We start from the raw sequence: 19,752 nt of genomic DNA on the forward strand, positions 1-19,752 counted from the left end.
TAATATTAATTTAGTACAAAGAAATAATATAATATATATATATCTATATCTATATGTATACAGATATATATCTATATATAGATATCTATATATATCTATTTTCAACTAGTCAAATTTCTAGGATATAAGACCTTTGGATAAGGATGCATCTTTAAGGTATACAGCAAATTTTGATCTCATAATCATTTTGTTTGAAATACATTTGCTTGTGATGGATGACTTAAGTTTAAAAAGATAGTGGTGATATTGGCTTTGATATAAAAAAAATTAGCAAAAAGAAATACACTAACTTCAGTGGGCTTCTGACTGCACTCATTAGTAGTTTTGGTAATACTCTTCGTGAATAGATGTGTGTGTCTTTTTTGACAGAGGTAACTATTCAAAACCTTTTAAAAGCATCTAAATAAGCCTTTAAAATTTATTCTTCCAAGTCTTTTCCTTGGGTATTTTGATTATACTAAATTTAAGCTCTAACAAATAGGCTTGGAACATTATTTCCAATCGCAAAACATTTGCTTTTTAAATTGCGAAAATAAAGAAAATTAAGGAAGAATAATGTGAGGTGAGGTACTTCCTTGCTCTCACATCTTTACTGGGCATGCTTACACAAGACGTTTATTGTGGAGTTGACCAATTAGCTTTGCGGTAAAACGGCACTAGCCACATGTGTAGTGCTATTAAACTAAACTCCGTCATAGGACAGTACTGACAGACACAAGTACTAACCTAGGGCAGAATTATTTACTCTTCTGCAATGACATGTAGATGCTGATGGGCTAGCTGGGGCATGAAGGTGCATCAGTGTGGGGGCTGTCTATGAGCGTGCCCAGCACTGTAGGCCCTTCACAGCATACTGAGTCAGGGTGGAGCAGCTCAATATGTTGCATTCCTGGGCTCATGTGCAAATGGGGCGCCTGGAAGCAATCAACTTTTATTTAGTTTAGTTTTAGTTTATTCAGCCACATTAACTGCATGTGTAGACACGCCCACTGCTTCCTTTAAACCTATGCTTTTACAGTGTAAAGCTGGCCTAAAAGTAGTTCAGGTGCACGATTGTTGGTATATATATGGAAGACAGAAATGATGTAGATCAATTCTGTTTCTCTCTTCTGTTAAGTAGAGCTATTTAAAAATATCAGGTTGGCCCCTCAGTTACTTATGGCCAGTAGAAAATGATTATGATTAATTCAAGGGATATATGAATATTTTAATCTTATTGTGATTTCAAATAACTTCGAAGCTGCATTAATCTAATATTGCACTTAGTGGTTCCAATCCAAAGCATCTGTGATCTGCAAATACAAATAGTGCAAAAACACATAGTAACCATAATGTTAATTTTTCATAGTCTTTTGCAATGCATAAGATAAACTAAATTCCAGTGAACCAAGTAATCACTTGACTAAAATCTCCTTCTATCTAAGTGAACATGTATGGTAAATGAGCAATCCATGTGATTTCTGGAAAAGCTATTTAGAGCAGCATCTTTTTACAAACACTGTCCTTTGATATCAAGCATTCATTTATGCGGGATGAAAGGCTATTCCATAAATCAGCAGCAAGACAGGGAAACTTGCTGATATCTCTGTTTAAATGGCCAATAATATTTTGTGATGCATATCTCGGGGGATAAAAGAGCAGGGAATTTGGTAGGGAGGTCACACAAGTAACGTTGTTGTCAGAGCAGCAGTTAGGGCCAAATATGTTCAATGATCATTACCTAGGTCAATAAATCCATGGAATGAAAAGCATCAAATGGTTATTTCTTGGAAGGACCCTGAGAAGGACACAACACTGGTAGAGACTGTCCTGTGTGACTTACCTGGAGGGAGATGTTTGCCTGAGGACGGATTTTGGCTGATGGCAGCTCAACGTAGGAGTCTTTCCCAACAAAATTGACGGTGATGAGTTTTTCACACTTCTGGCCAGCAAAACCAGCCAGGCAGCGGCAGGCTGGCTCATTGTGCACAACAATGCACTGAGCCCCATTCTGGCATTCATAGTTATCACAAGGGCTGGTCTGCAGCAGAACCATTGGCGGAGGATTTTCACAGAAGAGTCCACTTTAATAGGAAAAGAAAGAAAAAGCACCTGTAATTATCTCCATCCCATAGCACACAGGAAGCATTTTCAAGACCTGAGATTCAAGCATTTGTACAGTACTCTGAGTCCCTGAGATTCGCACAGTGGATGGCATTGTGACCCCCTGGCACTTCAAATTACATGTATGAAAATAAAGTAACTTATTACAGCATGGGCATGAACCAAAGCTCCAGAACTGATTTTCCACCCTCCATACAACCAGACACACATGTTCCTTACTTAAAATTTCAGATCTAAACTTTGGGCCTTGATGACATCTCACCAAAGCAGATGATACGTGGCAAAATCTGTTTCTGTGTTTTTTTTCTTTTTTAAAGGTCTCCTTGGTCTTACTGTATATGTATAAACTCCAAAAGAGGTTTCCTCCCTTTCAGGGTATGACCATTTTCTGAAGCATACCAAGATTAATACACTGACATCATGCTGCTTCCTGGGCAGCTACCCAATGTTGCCATTTCTAACAGCAGCAGGAACATCAGATCACTGTTTAGATGAGCTTCTGGTTATGTCATTGAACTGAACAAGCTCAGTGAAAAGTAAGGGCTGTGATAGTTAGAGATGGCTCAAAACCAAAAAGCCAGATCTGGGCACTCATGAAGGCTGAGGTTAGGGGATGTTCAGGTCCAGACCTATACTCTGTGGCTGACACTTAGCTGTTTAATAGCTCAAGCAAAACCATGCATATTAACACAGGAACTTTGAGGACTGGGCCATATCTCCTAGCACTGGCTGTGGTTCACCTTTCTGTGTTGGTTTTCTGATTCATAGAATCAGAAATATTTCTAGACTATTTGCCTTCTCCAGCAGGTCAGGATGATGAAACTTTACTGATATGTGCTAAATAATACAGAGGAAGAAAAACCATTAAAAATGCAGTGATCTTTCAGTGTGATGTTACTTGATCAACTGATATGTATAAAGTAAACTGGAAACCCTGCCCAGTATATCCACTGAACTCAAATGATCCAGCAGTATTGTGAGGCGACCACATTAGCAGGCAATCTTGCTAATCCCACAGAGAGGTTCAAGGCAGAAAAGCCCATCAGTGCACCCGTTGTATGCCGCAGAGTTTCTAATTATGGTAGCTTTTCAAAACCAACAAAACCTTTTTGTGCTAATGAGTGTAGCAAAGTTCTGTGATCATTTGGAACCACTGCAGCTTGCAAATAACAAAGGAAATGATGAAGAATCGTTGCTCAGTGCATAGAGAACGTAAACAAGGCTTTGCTGTGCTGTGCAGTCAGTGTTCAGTTATCTGAGAGTCTGTACTGCACTCATCACCATGGTATCACAGGCCCTTTTGATAAGAGGGTTGTGGCAGACACATACACTTGCACAAAGTGCTATAATGCCCACCACAGTCCTGGAGCCTTCAAATTCCACCTGCTGTACTGGGAATTTCCTGATCTGAAGAGAAAATTCCACTGAATAACAGAGCTCTTTAAAAATACACTCCATTCCTGCAAGCAGGTGAAACTTGCAGGCTCCAGGGCTTTGTGTAGACAACCTCTCTAAAATTAGAACAGAATTGTAAGCCCTTTACCAAGCAGTAACTGTTGCCAACACTGAAGGTGGAAAGAGATGTAACCTTTGTGCCACCATAAAAATGTTCACAGTGGTGCAAAGTGAAAGCAAACAGACGTCCAAACCTTCTGTCGCACCACAAGTGCTCAAATTTGCGTCCATGAGACAAGGTAGAAATAAACTGGGCTACTTTATTGCAGCCTGCCTCAGTTTGTTTATGGCGAGACAGCACAGGCAGTGTAAAGCTGTCAATAGGCTCCAGCTGTCCCTGGGCATGGGCCCCATGGGCTTTATGGGTCTGGTCCTCCACACCTTGGGAATTCCCTCAAGTTTGGGACTGCCTATCTTGATGTCCCTGCTTACCCAGATGCATGTCTTCAGAGGAAGTCAGGGCTTTGGAGAGTACCCGCAGACAAGAGTACCCGCAAACAAGATTTCCCTTGGCATGCCTGCAAGCACAGAGGGGCAGCCTATGGCCCATGCTGCTCCTGGAAATGCGTGCTAACAAGATATGTATTCCTGGCAGCCACCTGGGGCACAGGCTGCAATGTGGATGGAATTTTCCCCCCTCTGTGCTTGCAAGTGCATGGAGGAAATCTCCTGCAGAGGATTCCTCTGCTCCCTGACATGGGAGGCACATCTGCAAGCTGGGGTATACCCCCACTTGCAGACACACCTCAAATTGGGATTCAACAACCAGAGATGCCTGTAGGGCTAGGGACAGACATTCAAAAAGCCTGAGCCTGAATTGATTCAATCTTTGCAGGTTAGTCTAACCTCCAAAGCTTGAACTGATTTGGAGGTGGATAGACATTACCTTTTCATTCCAGAAATGCAGGCACATGCCTGCAGTGGCTTAGTCTAGAAGCTAGGGGGAGCTAGTGAAGCCCTCCCTTTCCTTCTACAATGCTGAGGTGTGTGTGTGGGGGGGAGGGTGTAGCCAGGCCCCGGCAGGATGCTCTGAGTTGGGAGGGAATCTCAGCCCCCCTCCTGAGCAGCCCAGCAGAGAGTTGATAACACAGTGTTTATCACTCCTAACTCAGTATTTATCAGCCCATTAAGAAAACAAACAGCCTCTCTCATTAATTCAAGCTCTTCTTAAACAACTTTTACCAAGGAAGGAGTGGAGGGACATTACCAGCAACCTGTTGCTTAGCTCCAAAAAGCCCTAAGCTGACACTGTCCTGTCTGCCTTTGTCCCATCTCCAACAGTACAGACCGTAGCCAGCATGTGGTATGCTACCTAATGCTGAGAGGTGTCTTTGTAAGGTGTGTGTGTGTGGGGGGGGATCCTTGCTTCAGCAGGGAGTGGTGAGGGGGAGGGATGGGCAAGAGGAAGCCAGGCAGACCCTAATGTATGTGAAGTCTCTGCCAGAGCTTCAGCCAGGGAGCAGAGGAGAGGGGCCAGCCCAACTCTCTGGAACAGAGAGCTCTGCCCAGCCCAGAGAGCATGCTGGGATGCTGAGGGACTCTGATTTAACTTAAACCAGGATGGGATCTGGGACAGACATTGCATAAATCAGTTTGACCCAAATCAGATAAGTCTGATACTACATTCAACCAGCTTTATCTCAAAGTAGTTTCAGCCATTTTCAAACTGGTTTATGTCCAGTGAACATCTGTTCTGTTACAGGTTTAAAACAGTTTCTGATCACTTAAACCAGTTTGTGTGCAATGTCTGTCCCTAGCCTAGATGTCCCTGGAGTCTCATTCTATTTATGATGTCTGTTTCCAGCCTGGGAGTTACATGGGCTATTATAGCAACAATTCCAGCTTAACCATGGATATCAGAACCTGGGTTTTTTGGGACAACATTTAGTAAGGGCCCTGTGGGTACCAATTCATGGTAGGGAACTTAAAAGTTAGCAAATTTCTGGTAACAACCAACTGGTAACTCTTGGTACTATATAAGAGAGCTGTTAACATCCCAGAAAGTGTTGATATGCCAAATCCTGAATCCACCAGAACTGAGGGATTGACTCTGAATTTAGATCATGTTTGTGAGCAGAACTGGTACCTTATACAAGGAAGAGAGAGTAAAGCATACCTATTATTTATATCTGGATTCTTTTGAACCTAATTCTACAGTGCTTCTGCTTTCATATCAGGCCTCAGAGTTTTCCTGTTTTGGAGGAATTACAGATGCAAAGAAGTTCTTGGCTTCTCTTCTCCCACCTTTTTTCTTGGGAAAGTGTACCTGAAGGCACAGGACAATAGCCAGTGCTACAAGAAGGAAGCAGCTGGGCTCAGACCTTCTGCATGAGGTATCTGGTAGGACCTCATGATTGTCCTCTGCCATACAGATGCACACTTTTTACATATGCTGAATTTGTAAAGTATGAGAAGCATCCACAAAATTTGCTCATTAACTCTTCCCCAGATCCACAGGCTGGCTCTGCCTATAGGGATCTGGCCCTGGCAGGCAGAAATCTGTTACACCAAATTGTGGAGTGCCAGGCAGGGAAAGGGCAGCAAAATTTTGTTTCACAGGCCTGGGCTATAGTGCTCAGTTCACCTCTGCCTACTTTATGTCTGTCACCCCTGGGAATTGCTCTGTTCCAAAGCTTAGCATTACGTAAAATCAAAATGTACTAATGTGAATAAACATTCTTCCTTCCTTCACAGCCAGCATCAAACTCTGTGCTTCTCAGGCCAAACTGCATTTCAACACTTTTCTTATTGTATTACCAAATACTTCCTTCATTCACCACAGAAACTCAGCAGTGTTACACAGCCAGACTCCATATTTCTACAGCAGTGCTGTCTCACAGCGAGTACTTCCATGAAGCAAAGTAGAGGAGAGTAACTGTAATTAGGAATCTATTGCTTTCCCATTTCTCTGAGCTGATGTGTTGTGCACTGCAGTGGTCACAATCATATGCTGCTAATAATGTAACATGGGGCTCCCAGAGGAATGCTCCCCCATAGTTTACAGTAAACCTCCTCCACCAGAAGAAAATGATTTTGCTGAGAAACTGGCCAACTTACTATTTTTCCCATTTAAACAAATATTTCTCACAACCATAATCTAGGAACCTGCATCACTAAGCAATCACTACACTGCTTTATCACATTCTGCTACTGAGGAATATATTGAGTATATGGATAATACAAAGGAGGGTTCAGCAGTCATCAGTTGTAATGAGAAAGTCCAGCTATTACTTCCTGGAGTACTGTCTTTGAGGAAACAGTTTTATCACCATCACTGCTTGGTGCCTGATTCAGTTTGGTGGATGCCAAAGGTAAAATTGTTTTCACAACCATTCCTGATGAGCTAAAAAAAAGTTATCTGTCGCAAATACAGTTTAGACAAATATGGGAAGGAACTCTTGTTCATCACTGGAGTGGCAGAGTTTCCCAGTGATCTCTTTAAGTCCTCACAAGCCTTTTCCCTTACTTCACTGGGCAGTCACATAATTTTCAACAATAAAATCATTGGGGGGGGGGGCACTTTCCCAAAAAACAATGGGAATAAAATTGTAACAGTTTTACTGGAAGTTAACTTAGGTACACTGGCAGCCAATTTTTGTTAGTTATTACAGTAGCTAATACCCCTAGATACAAAGCCTTGACTGATTACTAGCATTCTTGTCAGATGCAGCTATATAGCTAATGAAATCTGAAGCATTCTTTAAAGCAGAATTTAATACCAGCCTCTATAGCTGCTAGCTGGACACTACAGTGCACTTGTCCAATTATGACAGTTTTCTATCCAAGGACTGGTTACATTATCATGTGATTTCTGTCACAAATTGAGGTCTTTGTATTTGACTGGTGACTTGTTCTGTGAGGTAAGGCAGAATTAAGGGCCCAAACACATGGCATATTTACACTTGTATAATTTTTATTGGGTCATACACTGACATAAACGATATAAAAGCAGACATACATGAAGCTAGCTGCTCACACCACAATTACAGAGCCTCATCACTGGGGGATGGAAGGTGGGGAGCAGATAATAACCTGAGTTTCCCACAGCAAACAGCTACTCTGGAATAGCTGTGGACACATGGGTCCCAGCACCAGTGTACCTTACGTCAGCAAAATGTAACCGCTTATTTTCCTAGGTTGATTCTACACTAGAATTCAAGTGAATTACACATATGTACATGTTTATGGCATCTGCCTGCTCCTGGCTTATACTAATGTGAACTCATCATGTGTTCAAGCCCTCCAACTCTAGGCATGGTTGAGTCAGCAGGAAGCAATCTCTGATAACCCAATGTCAGCTGCAACCAGTTCTTTAAATACCTAATACTCTCCCACACATAAATGGCAGAAAGTGACACTAGTATCCTAGCCCTTAATCCATATCTGGTTTAGTGTTAGTCATTTTTCTTTTGTCTGCAAAGACCAACTAAAGTTGTTGTTACAGAAACATTTTCATGTTCATTTACAAAAATATCACCTACATGACAGAAGCCTTCACTAACAAAGAGCAGGGGCTATAGGAAGTGGATTTGCCTCTGGTTGGTATTAGTCTAAAAGATTCCTAAAGAGCTCTAATGACAACATCTTGACACGAAATCCTGTGAATTTTACCCCCTGCAATGCCATTCCATTCACTGGCTAGTTCCATGAGACAAAGCTGTTCAACTACCAGCATCTGAAAGTTACATTACCCACAAGGGTTTATCAGGAGCTTTTTGTACACCCAACAATCAGAAGTCAGGGTCTGGCTTTGCTTGTGTGAACTGCCTGGGCCCACAGGGTTGGATTCAACAAGATTGTATAATTCTTTTTTATTTAAATAATCACTATTGAGTTTCCTGCAGCAAAATATCACAATGGGGAGCCCTGAAACATCACACAATGGAGAAATAAAATAGCATGTTTTATATGGAGCTCAACAGTCTTAATATATGCTTCCCCTCTAGAGCAACATTTATCAGAACAACACTGCTGTTAGGTAGATTGCTAAAGGGAAGGTTTAACAAGTCAGGTTTTACCCAATAGGGGTTCACAAATCGTAGAAACAGAGTTCACATAGGGGGTAAACAAATTGTATCTTGGACAGAAAACACACAGAAAATATTTCAGGGAGAAAAGTATGTCAAGTATTTGAAGCAGCTTGCTTGAAGTGCTGCATGTAGAACAATAATAAATTAGCAAAGAATAGCTAATCCTGGAATTAAATGATTGGTGTGTATGTGTACTACAGTTCTCCATCAAATGGAATCAATGGTACTTAATTTTGCATCTGAGGCTTATCTTGGTACCAGCTAGTGTATGCTCCCTGAGCAGGAGAAAAAGGGTTTTAACCTTGCTGTTACTGTGCTGCTTCAAGTGTCCTTGATAGAGAAAAACTGCTAGGTGGCCATGCATTTATTAGAACAGCATAGCTATGAAATTCTTCAGAAGTTGTTCTGGCAATTCTGTTTGGAAACATTTCCTGAGAGTTAGCCAAACACGTCTTTGCTTGGTTTCATCTCATACCTCCTAGTTCTATTCCTGAGGCCATCACAAATGTTCTCTTCTGCTCATCAATATGTACTTACATCTCAAGTACTTGCAAAGTTATTTTCTCCTCTTAGTAGTCTAATGCCTGAGGCAAGTATCACTGCACATCTTGTAAATGCACAGGAGTTGATTCTACATGTCTGCACATCACAGATCTGAACTCTGTTCCTCACCAGGTTTGCAATTACAATCTTAACAAAAAAATCAGAATTCCCATCAGAACAGTGTTTTTGAAAAGTATAAAAGGCCAGAGTTATGAGAGGAATAATGAGCATATCATTTTTGTTAGCAGAATTTTAATCCTATTTTGAACAAGACCAGGAACTGGTCTGTATGGACAGCAAAAACAGACCAGTTCTGAGAAGTCCAGGGCCTCTGGATGCTGCACTTGGGCAGTAGGAACCAGCAGCACACTTACACAATGGGGAACTCCCTACTTGAGAGCACGGAGGCAGAAAGAGATCTTGGAGTCATTATTGACTCCAAGATGAACATGGGCCGACAATGCGAGGTCATGGTTGGCAGGGCTAACCGGACCTTGTCGTGCATCCACAGGTGCATCTCGAGTAGAGCCAAGGAGGTGATCCTCCCCCTCTATGCGACACTGGTCAGGCCACAGCTGGAGTATTGTGTCCAGTTCTGTGCGCCCCATTTCAAGAGGGATGTGGACAACATGGAGAGGGTCCAGAGGAGGGCCACCCGCATGATCCGGGGACAACAGGGCAGACCCTACAGTGAGAGACTGCGGGACCTGAACCTATTCAGCCTCCACAAGAGAAGGCTGAGGGGGGACCTGGTGACCGTCTATAAACTCACTAGGGGGGACCAGAAGGGTTTGGGGGAGACGCTGTTTCCCCTAGCGCCCGCTGGCATAACAAGGAGCAATGGGCACAAGTTGATGGAGAGGAGGTATAGATTGGACATCCGCAAGAACTACTTCACAGTTAGGGCGGCTAGGAGCTGGAACCAACTTCCAAGGGAAGTGGTGCTGGCCCCTACCCTGGGGGTCTTTAAGAAGAGGCTGGATGCCTACCTGGCTGGACTCATTTGAGTCCTGTTTCTTGTTTTTGGGGTTTTTGTCGTTCTCCCGCCCTGGCAGGGGGTCGGGCTAGAAGATCTACTAGGTCCCTTCCGACCCTTAATCTATGAAACTATGAAACTATGTGAGACTGCTGGGATGACAACCAGTTAGGGATCACCATAATACGGAAACCAGTAGGATGTGGATGAAAACCACCACATTTACTTCAGGTCATTTTGCATCTACATCTCAAAGAAATCTGTAACATCTATATGAAAAATCTCAGAGGCCTATTGATAAAAGACACCTATGGGCCTCTATACATATTCAGGTAAATGTACAATGAAAGCTAATGTGTGATCCACACAATCAAGCCTCCTGCCATGCCACACATGCATGGATTGTGGGATTATGCATTAGAGCCCATCGCGCTGTATTGCCAGTGCAAGGGTTACCTGGGATTACAATCCCAGGCTCCCCCTACACCAGCTCCTGCTGCTGCAAGCCGCACAGCCAACATGGAGGCACAGCAGAGACAGCACCAGGAAAGCTGCCCCTGTTGTGAGCCTCATCAGCTGCAGGGCTCATAGCTGGGGCAGCAGGGAGAATGCTGCCATTGCTGCAAGCTTTGTGAGGTGCAGGGCTTTCAGTGGGGCCAACGTTCTCCACAGTGCCTCTGCTGTGAGCCCTGCACCTTGCAAGGTTCACAGTGATGGCAGCATTTTCCCTGCTGCCCCTACTGCAAGCCCTGCAGCTGCCAATGCTGCTCCACTGCAAACTCCAAGGCTGATGAGGCTCATGCTGAGGGCAGCACCAGGAACACTGCCACCACTGGAAGCCTTGTCAGCTGTGGGGTTGGCAGTGGATGAGGCAATCCTGTGGCTGGGAGCCCCTTAGTTGGTGGGGTTCCCAGCCACAGGGCAGTACCTGGCCACATGTTCAACTAATGGCATGATTAGAACAAACTACAACGTTACTATACATTCTTCTGGAATAACTTTGTAGTTTATTACTTGTTTTATCATGTCATTAGATGGTTGAACATGCAGCTGGGTCACAACTTAAGGTGTGTGTAGCAGGCTCCAGGTTTTGGAATGTAGCGGGCAGAGATTTCAGCCTAGCTGTAGGTGGTAAGCAGGTGATAGCTGCTGTCACAAGTCAGGGCCCCAGGGTCCCTGTGTCAGCTCCACCCTGAGGGTGCCTTCTTGTCTTGCCTGCTATGCCTTGATGATAAAATAATAAATAGGGAAGCTGCCCACAGGCCTTTTCATGGCTCCGGTCCTTCTGAACTCCCACTAGTCCTCACTGGTCCTCAGGCCTTTCGCTGGGCCTCACTCCGAAACTGTGCTGCACAGGGCACCTCAAATCTTATGAGCTAATTGTGAGCTCCAAATCCTCCCCTACACCATGCCCCATATCTCATGGATGTTACAATGATGTTGTTTCCGCTGTTGGGGCCTCGGCCTCTGCCCCATTTATCTTCCTAAGTGTTTTAGCCTAGCCTCACTACGTTGGACCTGGCTATGAGCCTCTAGCTCATGTTTGTCCTTTTGGACAATGGACCCTTGGTCATGTCTGCTGGGCCCAGGCCCCTGTGTGGCTGTGCCCCCCTGGCACCAGGCCCTTCGCCCGTGTGGCCCTGTGGTCCTAATGCAGCCCTGTGCCTACTCTGGGCTCAACAATATCTCATGATTGTGCCCCTCTCAGGTGAAGAGCTCTTGGCCTCTGTGTGGCTGCGCCTCACTTGGGTGTCAGGCCCCTGGCCCTTGTGTGGCTCTGCAGCCTTGCACTATGCCCTTATCTGGGCTCAACAGAAGCTCAAGCCTTAAACTTGCCTGTGACAGGACTCAAGGTGATCGTGTGCTCTTTTGGACACTAATGGGAGATCTGTAACCACCCCTTACAATCCCATCCCAAATCATCAAACTAACCAGTAACGTAGGTCGTAAGCCCCTGGGATACAACAAAAACACACATATAACAGAAGCAACCCTCTGCCCCTTTAAGAGAGCAAGCCTTCCTTATCTTCCAGTGGGTATACTTTCCAGCCTGGGCTATACCCAAACCTATACACTTGACCTCCTTGACTCTTAGACGCTCTGGTCCCAGCTCAGCCCTTCCCTGGGCTAATATAAAACAAAAGCCATTTTCCTGCAAGTCAGTCTTTCTCTGCTCAGGGAACTTGCCTCTGTTCTCAGGCCTGCAGAGCTGTTTAGCTCTGTCCAGGCCCCTTTAGGAGCCCTGCAGCCAGGAGCTCCTCACCTTGTGCTGGAGAAGAGACTATCTGAACCATGCAGGCTCTGGGCTTATATAGTTCAAGTCTGAGCCCTCTTCCAGTCAGAGGAGTCCCTCATTAGCTTCCCCCCGACACATCTGCAGGCAGCCTCTTAGTTGTCTTAAAGGAGCAGGCACATCCCAGTGCCCTGTGACAGCTGACTAGGAGGACTAGGCCAGTTGCTGGAGATAACTGGCTGGCCAGAGGAAGAAGTTAAAGCTCGGAGAATGAGAGAGAGTTACCAAGCTAGCAGCTGCAACACCAACTAAGGCACTCTCTTGGGGTGTGGGAAGAGACTCCAGAGTTTGAATTAACTCTTCATTGTTTTGTCTTGTTATGTGCTGTGATTTATGGGGTTTGCTGTGTCCTGCGAGGCAAAATTGCCCAGAACAAACAAAGACTGTGTTTGAGAAAGCTGATATCCCACAACCGTGTAATAAACTAGTTAATCATGCCTTAAGCGTAACATGCAGAGGAAGCCTAATTCACATATTTTATTCTTAACAGAATCAGATAGAAATCAGATAGAATTTCATAATCAAAGCTTAGAGGACTATTGTTATCTAGGCGATAAATTAAGCAGATCTGGGACCTAATCCTCACTCCATCACTTACCCACAGTGGGCACATCTACATGAGACACTTAACTGTGCAGTAGTGTAGTTTACTGTGAAGTCAGCATGCGTCTCTACACTTGCACATGCTTACTACACAGTAAACCTCACTAATCACAAGTAAATTTGCTACCTGTAAATGTAAGTAGCAAATTTGCTTTTGATTAGTAATGGCACATTAGTGTTCATGTAAACAACTGACCAGGAGCAGATTTGCTCCTGGTCAGCCATCCACCAGGGGGTGGGAGATTGCTCCCTGCCCCCAGGAGCTGGCTGCTGCAGGCTCCACCACCAGAGCCCAGGTGAGGACTGGCAGCAGGAGCTCCAAGCTGCCGGCTCTGCCATCACGGTTGGGGAGCTAGGAGATAAGAGTCTTCCAGCACTGGCCCTGTGGTCACAGCGTTGGTGCTGGGAGATAAGGGTCTCTTTGCCTGAGCCCTGTGACCATGGAGCTTGGGCTGAGAGAGAAGGGTCGCCCAGCACCAGCCCTGTGGTGTGGAGCTGGTGCTGGGGGCTCCCTGCTGTTGGAAGCTGGGGAGCCTGTTCCCCACCCAGGTCCACTCTTGCAGAGCTGGGCAGTGAACAAGTTCCCCAGCTTGTACCCCACCTAGCTCTGTGCTTGTGGAGCTGAGCAGGGAAGAAACTCCCTAGCCTGTTCCCCACCCGGTTTCATGCCCATGGAACTGAGTGCGGGACAAACTCCCCATCTTGCTTCCCAGCTCTGCACTTGCAGAGCTAGGCAGGAAATAAGCTCCCCAGTGGGGGGCTGGGAACTGTCCTGATCAGGGGCAAGTCCTAGCCCCGTGTTCCAATCGGATGATCAAGGCATAGGGCTTGGAAAGAGCTGAAGGAATGGGCTAGGTCCCAGCCCCCTGCCTCTATATGCTGGTGAGGCAACTAGCAGTGAGCTAGCTGCCCCACCAGCACATTGATGCAGGGGTCTGGGACCTGCTCTTCCCCTGCAGCACTTTCCAAGTCCCCTGCACCTGATCAGGGAGCCAGGACTAGGAGCTCCTTGCTGCTGGGGCAAGGAGACATTGTCCCCGACCCAGCAGCAGGCAGCCTCCAGGGGCAGGGTGTAATGTCTCAGCCCCAGACAGGAGACAGCTGTCTCCTGGCCCACTGCTTCCTGCCAGCCCCTGGGCTAGCACCATGGGGGAGCCTAGAGGGGCCCCAGGAAATCCATTAGCAGCAAATCTGCTCTCGGTTCCCTGCATGTGTAGGCTCCTACGTGGAAGCATTTATTTGTGAATAGTTTACTCATGAGTAAACTGATACCAGATCAAATACATATGTAGATTGTGCCCAGTGTTACTTGTAGGAATTTCCTTAAGCTTTCTGTACCATTTCCTTTCTCCCTGTGGCTGGAAGTATTCCATATATGCCAGTGGTAGAGCAGTGTGCAGAAAGGCAATTCCATTTCACGGAGGATTTGGATGACTTGTTCTGATTTGGAGTGAATATCATAGATTGAAATATTTTCCATGCCGACTGATCTGGGCCAGGACCTCAGGCTTCCTATATGGGTTCATGTAGGAAGCCTGGGGTTCTGTCTCAGATCAGTTGGTGCGGGGGGCTGCAGAAGACTTTGGATCCTGCAGAGCCCCACTCTACAACAGACTGTTAGGTGAGCTGTGGGGGACCTTGGAAACTGGGGCCTTCTGGCTCTTGGATGCTATAAAGCTGGGCACCTGGGATCCCTAGCATTGCCAGAAGGGCTGCTGAGGCTTCCTGTCAGGAAGCCAGGTGGATATATGTCTGAAAGAACCCTGAGTTGCACTGCGTCTTAGTAAAAAAATGAAGTAGTACATTTTCATTTTAATTAATCTCCAATTTTCCAAGGGAATACTGTTCTGTCAGAGAATTTTTATCCATCTCTACTGAATATTTTACCTCATATACTTAGTATGTCCTTACTAAATACATGTCACTAAACATTAGTTACCAAGTGGTGAACGTGCCTTTAAAAAGCAGGGTATATGAAATCCCTAGATGGGCCTCTGAATGTTATTACTGCTTGACAGCTGGGATAAAAAGGTTTGAAACCAAAGGAACATTGTTTGGCAATCCAAATTACTGACTACTCTAAAACTTACCTGTGCCATTTTGTTATTAAAATGTTACCAAGGAATTATCTATTTATTACCCTTTTTGGGCAGCCAGCTTCAATATTAATGTGGCCAACAGGGGACTGAAACAGGGAACGAAACAAAGCTGGAAAAAGTTCAAGAAAGAAACTTAGGTGTTTCTCTTATTTTTGTAGGATTTCATCTTTTGAAAGGGTGCACTTACATCATGGTATATGTCAATGCCCGCAAGACTAACTGTTTTGGAATAAAAATACTTGCTAAGGAAAAAAATGTTAAAGGGTAAAATAGAAAGAATGAAAAACCATCATATGTACAGTGCACAGAAAAGGGTTTCTAAATGCTCATACTTTTCTCTCTCTGTATTTGTTTGTTTCACATATAGAAAACATTCAGCTGGAAGGGAGCCAGACCCTCACCTCAAGCAATGATTAGTGAATCCGTTGTGAGAAGCACTCTTATCTTTGACAGACAGGAGATTTCCAGAAGTCTAATATATTGGCAGCTGTCAGGAATGGAGACTTGAAATTTACAGGCTAACTTGTGCTGAGCTTTGTCCACCAACAGCACAGATCTAACATCATAAAACATACAGAATCCTATCTTCTTGGGACCAGATATGATGTGTCTGTACGTATATGTATTTTGTAATCACACACATATATATATACACAGAGAATCTATCTATCTATCTATCTATCTATCTAGCTATCAAACATCTCAACTGAAAAGGCAGGCTATCATTTGACCTGACAACCCATTTAGCAATCTGACAGAGAATGGTTAACTCATGGTGTGCATCCAGGACACGGAGCCAGAATCTCATGAGATCTCATTATAGCTTGGTGTAACAGGAATCATTTCAGCAAACTCTCAGCTTTGTTGTAATTCCTGTTATTCCTCAGGAATACTGCAATTTTGTGAAATTTCATAAAGATCTTATTTGGCAACAAGAGCATTAAAAATTATAAAAATCTGAACAACAGTGTCCTGAAAACAGTCCCACATACGTATGGAAAATGTTACAGAAACAGGACGAATTCTAATTTAATGAAGTGAAAACTTCTATATTTCCAATCCCAGCACAACACAAACAGTTTATTTGCTGTGTGTGAGTGTGAGAGAGAGAGAGAGAGAGAAAGGACGAGATTGTTTTGTCTCTAGATATGTAACCACATCAACATAATAAAATTTCTCTGAGCTGTCCTTAAAGCAGAAGCACTAATTATCCAGGATGGTGTAGAGATACTCATACTAGCTAACTTGAGTACTGGGAACAGTATACTGTAACACGTGGGCATGCCAGGGCCGGTCTAAACGTAGGCCCATCCACTTGTCTTAGGGCCAGCTGCCAGCCTCCTCACCTGCCATGACTTGATGTTACTAATTATCTGATGTTAATCAGATGGGAGGCTGCCCATTTATCTGCCCTGATGACAAGGGCCTATGTATACAATTTCAACCTCTGCTTGTCATATCCCATGCCATCCAGATGTTTCCTCCAGCTAGCTATTACTGGGTTCTCTCTTTACACACACACACACACACACACCGGGCTCCAAGCCCATACACACTCTCAGGGCTCCAACCCCACACCTCGGGGCTCCAATCCCTTCTCTGGGATCAGGGCTCTGAGCCCTGTCCCCAAGCCCTCCCTGGGTTACTCCTTATACCTGGCCCCAGGAGCTTCCTTAATAGCTCCCCAGGGCTCAGGGCCCCACCCTGCTAGAGCTTCATGCTGGCTCCTATAGGCCTAAAGGCACTGCCACAGGTCCCTCCACTGACTTGGGCCCTGCCTCAGTACTCTCAGTGAGTCTGGCCTCACCCTGCTCTATCTCACTGTGGCATGACACTGTTGGTGCCTGCCGCTTTAAGGGCCAGGTCAAGCAGCCAGCAGGTGGTTGATTGTGGTGGCCATTTTGGGACTATGGCCGCCTATATAAACAGAGCAGTTTACTGCTGGCAGCCAGGCAGGAAACATCGCCTGGCTGACCTGCTGCAAAAGAACATCTACACATAGAAGTAGGAAGCTCTTGGTCCTGGGCATGACCAAAAAAAGCACCCTGCTGGGAGTGGGTGGCCAAACCAGTTACAACCCCATGGAAGGCGGGTTGGGGCGCCTCAATAATCCCTAGTCCCCACATAACCAAGGGTAGCAGTTGGGGCAGGCTATGGCTATGGCCACCTAAGGGAGGGAAGACCCATAGCCCTAGGGAGGGGGTGGAAGATGTGAAGCCCCAGTAAGGGTAGGCCCCAGCAAGGGGGTGGATGTGGAGCCCGAGTGAGGGGGTGGATGGAGAGCCCCAGTGAGGGGGAAACCAGAGGGCTGGGAGCCTGGTGTGTGTGTGTGTGTGTGTGTGTGTGCGTGTGCGCAAGTTTGGATAGAGCTGCCCCAGGAGGGGCCAGGGCAAGTTTGGCCCCGGTCGGGTAATTGGCTGGCCACTACCCCAGTGAGGGTTGCGGGAGAGGCCCAAAAGATGGTACACCTGCCACCCAAGGTGTACACTAGATAAAGCCTATGGTCGAAGGGGCCCACTCTGAGAGGGATCAAGGTGGTATAAGCTGTCAATGCATGAAAGAGACCCTGTGAGAGGGGGTGGAGTGTGAGAAGCCCTAGTAAGCAGCGGGCAATAGGAATACATGTGTGTCGGAGGCCTGACAAAGAGAGCTAAGCTTGGTCTGGCTGTAGGCCAGGAGCATTGTGTCACCTGGATGTCATCTGTGAGGCTTGGGCTGTGATGTATGGAGGAACAGAGCCACAGATAGTGCCCCCTGGCATCAGGGCAAGAATCGGCAGCCTTCTGCCCAATTAGAATCAAAGAAACAGCAAAGCGTGGCAAGCGAGCGAGGTGGGCAGTTAGCCTAGGAACAGGTGGGCGGGCCAATGACAGACCGGCTCCAAGAAGACCCCCTGTTACATTCACCCACCAGGAATGTAGGGCTGGGGTTAGAAGGCACCCCATACTTGCCTTTCACCAGGGCGGTGACTGGCCTGGCATTTCTGGGGCCTGTCTTGCCACACACAGTCCCACCAGGCCACCCGTCCCCAGCAGGGTGCAGTTTCTGGTCATGCCCAGGACCATGGGGCTTCCTCCTTCCTCATAGCCCCAGCCCTTATCTCCAAGGATGTTCCATGGGCAACAGCTCAGCCAAATGTTGTTCCTTTGGCTGCCACAGCAAACTGTTGCCCCTTTGCAGTTCGGGGCTCAGCTCTCATAGACCACAGCTGGGCCTTGCTCCCAATCAGGCAACTCTGCCTAATTGGCACTGCAGGCAGCTGCAGGCTGCAAAGCTGCCACTCAGGCCCCTGCATAGACCAATGCCAATGCAGTGCTCCACTTGGCCTCACAGGGCACTTTTACACATGCTCCAACGTGTTCTAACTAGAATGTGTCAGAACAGACGTGATTAATCGAGTCTGCCGGAGCATTCTAATCAGAACACGCCAGTGTCCTGCAGTTCAAAGTGACAGCAGGGGTGCTTTAACTAAAGCTCATCCAATGATAAGCTGCCATTTTGAAACACAAGACACTGAATACATGAGATGCTGCAGGCATTTTAATTAAAGAGGCTTCCAAGAGCCATTCTAATTAAAACAACTCCCCTCCCCCACCCTAGAGCATGTGTATAGGTCTCCATATATTCTAGCCTGAATAGAGCCACATAGTGACCTAGTGATACCACCTCCAGTACTCTGCTAGCTAAGGTATTGTGCACTGTGCTGTGTAGACATACTCCAAATAACAGCTTCACTGTCTTACTCCCCAGCTTCAGTGACTTTCATTTGTCTTGAACTTTGGGTCTGATCCCTCACATCTTCACTTCTTGGCACTATTTACTCACATGAGTTGCCCTGTTGATTTTGAAGGGACAAAGCAAAATATTAAGGGCTGTACTGGACACGCACATTGCCAGAGTCAGTGTGTCTGTATATAGCAAGTTTTTTGGGAGGGAACTAAATGTTTGTCTCGTATGTGAAGAACTATATCAACAGTATTAGCCATGCCTGAAGTATATGTGGGCCCATAAATGAGAAGCAAATTCATCTGAGGGGACCCCCATAGTTATAAACAAGACCAGAATCAAGGCTTGTATGTAATAAATAGAAAAGGAAGCACCTATCTTTGGTTAGGATTTTATATGACAAACTTTTACTTGAAGTTAATTATAAAACCTTCCAAAGTGAAGTTTGTAATGGAGCCATTACAGAACAAATAGTACCACTACAATTGCCTTTCACTGTATAGTAAAACATAAAGATTTTCTTTTAAGTGGAGGCTGCAGGAAGTACCCACATAACAAGCCTTCAAAAGTTTAGCCCTCTTTGTGTTGGTAAAGGATAGAGTCCCTTGTTGGAATGTATGCAATTTCCCCCTGAGGTGTTTACTGATTTCTAGTATGTTAAAATGCTTTTCCAGCCCTTTTCTAGAGAAATTGGGTAACATGTGAGAGCTAAGGCTCTGAACCTGTCAGAACAAGCTGCGATAGGAAGCCTAGTTCTTTTATAGGCTGTGTGAACACAGCTCTCATTGTGAGCCAGAGTGAAGGAAACCACCAACCCACATTGACTTCTCATCATGGTACTGATTTTTTTTTAGCTTCTCTGCTCTCTCCTTATCCCTTTCACACCCCACACAGTACTGACAGGTAGGACTCAATGCACTATCC

At 45.5% G+C, this 19,752-nt stretch overlaps 1 protein-coding gene across 4 annotated transcripts in view; it reads right to left on the reverse strand.

Moving 5' to 3' along the window:
* Positions 1-19,752, reverse strand: part of SLIT3 (slit guidance ligand 3) — a 1,179,950-nt gene that overhangs the window by 47,743 nt on the left and 1,112,455 nt on the right. For all 4 annotated transcript variants that reach the window (XM_019506517.1, XM_019506518.1, XM_019506516.1 and 1 more), the window contains one exon: positions 1,823-2,063. In XM_019506517.1, the coding sequence (XP_019362062.1) occupies positions 1,823-2,063 (241 nt within the window). The remainder of the gene's footprint in view (positions 1-1,822; positions 2,064-19,752) is intronic.

The sequence above is a fragment of the Gavialis gangeticus genome, unplaced genomic scaffold (genome assembly GCF_001723915.1).
Source record: "Gavialis gangeticus isolate Ggan-Ray unplaced genomic scaffold, GavGan_comp1, whole genome shotgun sequence".
NCBI lineage: Eukaryota > Metazoa > Chordata > Crocodylia > Gavialidae > Gavialis > Gavialis gangeticus.